This window comes from Anabrus simplex, chromosome 1, assembly GCF_040414725.1.
Source record: "Anabrus simplex isolate iqAnaSimp1 chromosome 1, ASM4041472v1, whole genome shotgun sequence".
Classification (NCBI taxonomy): Eukaryota; Metazoa; Arthropoda; class Insecta; order Orthoptera; family Tettigoniidae; genus Anabrus; species Anabrus simplex.
In genome coordinates, this window is record NC_090265.1 from 1,492,492,114 (window position 1) to 1,492,500,565 (window position 8,452).

The window sequence follows — 8,452 nt, forward strand, 5'->3', positions numbered from 1 at the left end:
AAATTCAGGCAGACCCGGTGTGGAGGGCGCGTCCATGGGACAAGCACTGGCCTGACCGCTGGCGGTAGGACAGTTTTTTTTTCTCTCAAGGACAGGTGCAGTGAGTCTTCAGTCATTGTTCATTGTAGTATTGGTTGGGTGCGGATGTTATAATTTTCATATCCTCTGTGAGTATAGCGAGTACATGGAAGAAACTGATTGTTTCTCTGGAAGACAAGTTGAGTGCATTTAAGTCACTGGGCAAAAATTCTTCAAAATGTTGCTTCAGATTATGGTGTCGGATGTGTTACAGTGGGAGACTGGAAAAAAACAGAGGGAAGAATTTCAAAAGTGGTGCTCTACCAGAGCAGAGAAAAACATTGAAAAAATGTGAATACGAAAAAGTAAGTGAAGCACTATTTCTTTGGTTATCTCAACACCGGGAAAAGGGCCTGCCAATATCTGGCCCCATTCTGCAGGAAAAGGCTGTGTATTTCCAGAAGAAGTTTAATTAAGGGGACCCTAATTTTCCTGCCAATGCTGGGTGGCTTGATTGGTGGAAAAATTGTACGGCATTATGCAGCATAATATCTGTGGAGAAAAGTTTCTTTTCGTAAGACATCTGGAATGTTTTCGTTCAATACTGTACAATTGAATTTATAATTCAATAAATAGAGTACCGTAAAACATGTCATTGTGTTAGTACTAGAGTATAGCCTTCCTCTTTGTTTCAGTTCATTTTCAAAGTAATTCTGTATTATCCGACATTTTCGGTGATCCGACGTACTCCAGGTCCCGTTTAGGTCGGATAATCGAGACTCTACTGTACTTTTCTTTGGTTTTCCAACCATACTCTCTCTTGTTTTTGCTACATTATACAGCTCTTCCTTAATTTTGGATGTTATTTACTACTATAATATTATTACACAAATTGAATACAATTATTTTTCATCCAGTGCTCTTTCTTACATTGAGGTCCTCATACATACATACATACATACATACATACATACATACATACATACAGTACATTATCATTATAGACTGTTATGCCTTTCAGTGATCAGTCTGCAAGCCTCTGTGAATTTACTAAAAATCGCCACAATCCTCTATTTGCAACTAGTGCTGTGGCCTCATTTAGTTCTATACCTCTTTATCTTTCAATCGTTAGAAACTGAGTTTAACCATCGTCGTCTTGGTCTACCTCTACTTCTCTTACGCTCCATTTTAGAGTCCATTATTCTCCTAGATAACCTATCCTCCTCCATTTGCCTCACATGACCCTACCACCAAAACCGGTTTATGCATACAGCTTCATCCATCGACTTCATTCCTAAATTAGCCTTTATCACCTCATTCTGATTACTCTCCTGCCATTGTTCCCACTGGTTTGTACCAGCAATCATTCTCACTACTTTCATGCCTGTTACTTCTAGCTTATGAATAAGATATCCTGAGTCCACCCAGCTTTTGCTCCCGTAAAACAAAGTTGGTCTGAAAACAGATCGATGTACAGATAGTTTCATCTGGGAGCTGACTTCCTTCTTACAGAATACTGTTGATCGCAACTGCGAGCTCACTGCATTAGCTTTACTACACTTTGATTCAATCTCACTTACTATATTACCATCCTGGGAGAACACACAGCCAAAATACTTGAAATTATCGACCTATTCTAGCTTTGTATCACCAATCTGACATTCAGTTCTGTTGAATTTCTTACCTACTGACATCAATTTAGTCTTCAAAAGGCTAATTTTCATACCATACTCATTCCACCTATTTTCAAGTTCCAAGATATGAGACTGCAGGCTTTTGGCACAATCTGCCATCAAGACCAAGTCGTCCTAAATCCTTTGTCCCATTTGTAATAATATTATGATGTAAAGACTCTTGTTGTTGTTGTTGTTAATAATAATAATAATAATAATAATAATAATAATAATAATAATAATAATAATAATAATAATAATAATAATAATAATAATATTTATTACCAATAGAAAACTCTTGAAAATGTTCATACAGTATAAAGGAACACTAAAATAGGTAATTTTTTGCTTTTCTCTGTGACAGGTATGCCTTCAGTCAAAATAAATACATTCTCTCTCTCTCTCTCTTTCTGCAGGTTGGCAAGCCATATGGAGCTCGTTATATTGGGTCTATGGTTGCAGATGTTCACAGGACTTTGAAGTATGGAGGAATTTTCATGTACCCAGCAACAAAAGATTCTCCAAAGGGCAAGGTTGGTCCAGGAGTTAACGGAGGAGATCAGGATGGTGGTGATTTTTGTTTTAAGAGGAAATGAATGAATGAATGAATGAATGAATGAATGAATGAATGAATGAATGAATGCTTGTGAATTACACTCAGTGACCTGTAACATTCTAACATGAAGTCTAACAGTGATATATAAATTATAAAAATTACATTTCAGAAAACTTGTTCTAACATGTACTGTTGAAGTTAGTTACCAAATTTTTGTGTGTAATAAACTGGATACAACCGACAGAGACAGATGATCAATATGTCGATGTCCGGCTCCATGGCTAAATGGTTAGTGTGCTGGTCTTTGGTCCAGAGGGTCCTGGGTTCAATTCCCGGTCAGGTCAGGGATTTTAACCTTCATTGGTTAATTCCGATGGTTCGGGGGCTGGGTGTGTGTGACGTCTTCAGCATTAGAATTCATCATAGGCAGGGCCCCATTCTCATAGCCGCGCAGGTCACCTATATAGTGTCAGCTCGAAAGACCTGCACCAGGCCTCTTCGGAGGGCACACGTCATTAATATATTGATGGTGTTTTGCAAAAAGAGCGTTATCAACAAAATTTCAACTTATCAGGAAGAGAAAAAAAGTTTTTAAGAAATTAGTTTTTGATATTTCACCAACTTTCTGTACGTCAGTATTTGTAGAAGGTTTCTGGAAGTCCATTCCTATTAACATTACAAGGATAAATTAAATAACAAATGAGTAATATTCTGATAACTGCAAGTTTTTGTTGATACTACCATTTTTCCTAGGTTATCCCCGTCTGGGTGGAGGCGGTGGAATAACAACCACAGTATCCCCTACCTGTCGTAGGAGGTGACTAAAAAGCCCCAGGGGCTCCTTAATTTGGAAGCGTGGTTTGGCGACCATGGGGCCCTTAGCTGATTCCTGGCATTGCTTCCATCTACTTGGGCCAGGCTCCTCACTTTCATCTATCCTATCCGACCTACTTTGGTCAACTCTTGTCCTTTTTGACCCCAACGGTATTAGAGCATCCAAGGCCTAGGGAGACTTTCATTTTCACGCCCTTCGTGGCCCTTGTCCTTCTTTGGTCAATGTCTTCATTTTCAAAGTGTTGGATCCCTTCCATTTTTTCTCCCTGATTAGTGTTATATAGAGGATGGTTGCCTAGTTGTCCTTCCTCTTCAAACAATAATCACCACCACCACCAATTTTTCTAGGTTACCGTTTCTATGTGGCATCTTTACCAGTTAACAATTGTTGATATTGCCATTTTTGCAGGTTAAGTTTTTAACAGGTAAATGATAAAGTAAATCTATTAGTTGGAATTATTATGTTAAACACATTGAAATGAGACCAAGTACTTTTAAGAAGCAATGGATTCCTTAGGTCAAAATAGACGTTGTGAGCCCAATTCTAAAGAAAAAAAATGAAAAACAAAGGCAAAGTGCCCAATAAAATTTTAAATAACCATTTATAATAATTATGCAGGTTATATTATATGAGTTCGTACAATGTTTATTCAACACTATCTTCATCATCAGTTTCGGGTAAAATGTCTTTGACTGTTGACTTATTTGGTAGGACCATCCGCAGATACTCCGAATGGCATCTCTGTGGTATAATTCGTTCCACACGTAATCCTTTCAGATCCTTATATTTTTCAGAGGTAATTGGTAACCAGATGTGTAAAGGTTTGTTGGGCCAACTAGTTGGGAGGACAGCCAAGGTCAGCCTTTGTTTTTCCTAGTAGAAATCTTGTGGTTTTGAGTGTTTGGAGGCATAGGAAACTTTAGTAGCATAGTATCATCACCATGTTTAAAACTCATACTTCTTATATTAGTAACATACAATTCTGAGCCATCTTCACAAAGTATAGTTGTTTTGGGAAAAGTGTCTTCTTTAACATTGTGAATTTTTACCTCAACTTTATATGGCCCAGGTACCATTCTTGAATTTTCTATCCAAGTAGGCCATTCAGGAACCCTAACTTTATTTCTCACATACTTGTAAATAATGGAATGCACAGAGTCTACAGGCATATGAGTGCCCTGATAATTGTTATGTTTTTCACACAAACATCAGTGCTTAGAAAATGCTTGATCATAAAGAGAATAAGGTGATTCTTATTCTGGCCTGGACAGTTATCATAATATAAAGCTAATGAAACTATATTCCTTTTTTTCTTCAATTGCCGGGCTGAGTGGCTCAGACGGTTAAGGCGCTGGCCTTCTAACCCCAACTTGGCAGGTTCGATCCTGGCTCAGTCCGGTGGTATTTGAAGGTGCTCAAATACGACAGCCCCGTGTCGGTAGATTTACAGGCACGTAAAAGAACTCCTGCGGGACTAAATTCTGGCACCTCGGCGTCTCCGAAGACCTTAAAAAGTAGTTAGTGGGACGTAAAACAAATAACATTATTATATTATTTTTTCTTCAATTTTCAGAAGATAATCATAGAGATGGGTGGCTGTTTCATTTCCCATTTTTTTTAGCATCGCATTCACCTGAAATATAATAAAACTCATTTTGTGTGCTGTTCTCATATGGGTAGTGAAATTATAAACTGCATATTTTCTGGCATAGTGCTACGTATAACAACTGATTTGTTTCTATAAGGAGTGTTCAAAACTTTCTGTTGGTCAAATGAGCAACACAGAAAGCCATCCCCACTAGATTTCTGATCACTGATCATTTTTTTGTATTGCAACATACAAATTCACAGATTTCTTCCCTATCTCATCAGTTATAGTAGTTTCGATGGAAGACTTGTTATCCCACATATATCAGACAGGTTTTTCAGATATATCTAAAGTTTGCAGTAAAAATTTTAGATTAATTTACATTTTATATTCAATAACCATCACAAAGTACAGTACTCCTTTGTTCTTTTACATCTGTCCACATTCTTTTACTTGGTACAATTTTTAAGCAATGCAGCAACCAGTCTCTCTGTCTTGTAGGATCTCCTGAAGACCAGTACTCATTAGACAGTGATAATCTGCCCTCTTCTGATAGTTTATTATAGCGGTTTGGACATTGTTTAGCTACACAGGGGTTAGTTCTCATTTCTTACTTTTCCTTTGTGACTTACATAATGCTTTCCACAGTCCTTTAGTTTCTTCCTCTCTGATCTACTAAGTGCTGCTCTCTTCCTCTTACTTCCGTGTCAGCATTTTCTTCATTTGGCTATACATATTTGTCCACTTCATAACTTCTATCAGAACCATCATCATTCAGCTCAAAATCAGGATCATTATTGCTATCATTAGAATAGTCAACAAAATGCCTGGAAACATAAAGAACTTTGCCTGGTATTTCCGCTCCAGTCAGCTGTAGAACATCCCCCAATAACTGGGATATTATTGACACTGTCTGCATTGGTAATGCTATAAATATCAGGATGGAGAGTGTCTATTTCTTCCTGAAAAACAGCCTTGTTATTTACATTCGAAGTGCTTCCACTACTTACAGACTTGTTGAAAGCCTCACTATGTTTATCAGATTCAGTGGCATCACTTTCTAACATTGCTCTGAACACACTGTCAAATCTTGTTTCAGGTTCAGATGTAAGAAAGATTCAAGTAATTCTTTTCACCTTCTGGACAACGAACTTCAACATCGGAAGTTGCCGGGTGAAAGTCTACATAATGAGTTTCAGTTCTACTATGGTTTACCTTTTCTCTTTCATCCACCTTCATCTTTACATACATTTCTATAAATCTTTTACCTCTGAACATGATTACAGTGGTGAAACTGCAATTCTAAGAACTAGTAACTTTTAAATGAACAGGACAATCAATCATCTAACATAACACTGAGATACAGGAAGCACTCAATAAAATCTGTCAACAGCCACTAATATATGATTTGTTATTGTAAGAATTAAATTTAAACATCATTGCTCAATCTCAGTGTCAACAAGAATACACTTTCTCTCCACTAACAACAATGACTAGCAAGGAACACAAAATTAAGTATAATAATAGGGCAGATGAGGTGCTACAGTACTCCATCATAATTGATATTATGAGAATAATGCCCATTTCACACTTAAGGGTTTCGTTCACCCACTGGTAACGCCCCGTTTTAAAAAATTATCTTGAGTTCTATTTGATTCTTGACAATATTCTGAAAATGTTGATGTATTAAACTTATTTTAGCCAAAATTGTCTTTCTGAAATATACCATCGATATAATGATATCACATTTCAGTTGAATGTCACCATTTACACCCACCTGAAGGGAGATGAGTTACTGGGACTGTTTTTTTTTTTTTTTTTGCTTTACGTCGCACCGAGACAGATTTAGGTCTTATGGCGATGGTGGGATAGGAAAGGCCAGGGAATGGGAAGGAAGTGGCTGTGGCCTTAATTAAGGTACAACCCCAGCATTTGCCTGGTGTGAAAATAGGAAACCATGGAAAACCATCTTCAGGGCTGCTGACAGTGGGATTCAAACCCACTATTTCCCGGATGCAAGCTCACAGCTGCGTGCTCTTAACCGCACAGCCAACTCGCCCGGTATATTGGGACTGTATAGTCAAATGATTGTTTTTTTTAATTTTTATTTTATACTGTAGCTAATCACCTTGACCATGCTGCCATTTATTGTAGTATATCCAGGTGTGAGTGGATCTGCTTTGAGATCTATAACAACTATGAACAACTATCGGCACTGATTTCTACACAAACAGGTCAAGGTTCATCTAACAGTTCTTCTTACCTCACTTTCTATTGAATACTGCTGACAATACTGTATTGCATTGTATCTATGTAGACTTACCTCAGCATGAGATCTTACTGACTCCTGCAGGTGTTTCAGGATGGTTGTTAGCAGATCTCAGGAGGTCCTGAATCTTTGTTGTGGGTCCATGTATTGTTCTGATTCTATGTACCTTAAGCAGTTTCCCTATGTCGTCAGTTACTTTGCTCACGTACAATAGGACGGCTGTTTCCAGTAGCTTTTCTTCTTTGGCTGCCATCCCATACATTACAGGGACACAGGTAAACTCTCAACCACAGTACACTACAAGGCTTAGTTACCAAAAGCCACAGAAATTTTCAAACATACTAAAATTTTAACAGGAAGGAAGAAACTGAACTAGTAAACAGAGCCTGGACACTCATACTCAAATCAGCCAAAATAAAGAAGCTAAGGGGACATAAGAGCAGGAATAGCTAGGAGATGTAAACCAACCAGCAGTGACCCCCTCAGCACAGCAATACGTCTGGACGACGCATAAAACAGTGCACTACTGTCATATATTTCTTGAGAGTACATTAGCCATAGCTGTAATCCATTACCAAACCTTGGAGAGAGCAGACCACTTGAAAATACTGGATGCAGTTTTCACTGAAACATTGGAAGTTACACATCCATTGCAACCACAATCTGGAAAATAATTTATTCTATATTCGAGATGCCAGCCGTGAAATTTGGTTGTGTTTGTTGTAGTCTTCGAAAATGGAAATGATCCATATGAAGTCATACATCTTTCAAATTCATATGGGATAATAATCTTTGAGAGAACAACAACCTCTATATTTGCATTTTAATTTGGGTAATTATATGTTTATTTGTTATTGAGATCACATTTCATTTTATTTTCCCCATTATGAAAGACCTTGCAATGTCCACTACTTCATGCTGGAAATCTTGTTTCTTTTCAGCTCCGTCTTATGTATGAGTGCAATCCCATGGCTTACATCTTAACCAAAGCTGGTGGTTTAGCTTCCAATGGCGAAATTCCAATCCTTGACATCTGTCCAGAATCAATACATCAGAGAGCACCAATTTTTCTAGGCTCCCGAGAGGATGTTGAAGATGTCCTGGCAGTCATCAAGAAGCACAAAGCCTAACATATGAAAGAAAAGGACTCTTGGTATTGCAGTATTTGTAGGTCTGAACTTCAATTGAGACTGATTAAAATGATGTAAAAATATTTACCTTCATACATATAAAATATATTTACACTTGTTTAAATACAATGTAGAGTTACATGAATCTCATTACTGTCCTTACCTCCCAACCTCCCAGTCATTTGGTATTGTAACCAGAACGCCCGTACTTTAACTGCAGCGGAGAGCATGGGTTGATGCCAGGGCATGTACAGTTCATGCTAGGAACTACAGAGAGAAGGGTATTTGAATAAGTTCTTTTTAAATTAAATGTCTGGTTTATTCAAGTTAGACAAAGTATATCACCTTTTACAGATGTGTAGGATTTTAGAAAGTCCAAGCCG

At 37.7% G+C, this 8,452-nt stretch overlaps 1 protein-coding gene across 1 annotated transcript in view; it reads left to right on the forward strand.

Moving 5' to 3' along the window:
• The window catches only part of fbp (fructose-1,6-bisphosphatase), a 114,770-nt gene extending 106,572 nt beyond the window's left edge, over nucleotides 1–8,198 (forward strand). Inside the window, exons 6-7 of the mRNA XM_067137978.2 lie at nucleotides 2,108–2,224; nucleotides 7,881–8,198. Coding sequence (XP_066994079.1) covers nucleotides 2,108–2,224; nucleotides 7,881–8,069 — 306 coding nt within the window. The 3' untranslated portion in view covers nucleotides 8,070–8,198. The remainder of the gene's footprint in view (nucleotides 1–2,107; nucleotides 2,225–7,880) is intronic.
• Nucleotides 8,199–8,452: the final 254 nt, after the last annotated feature.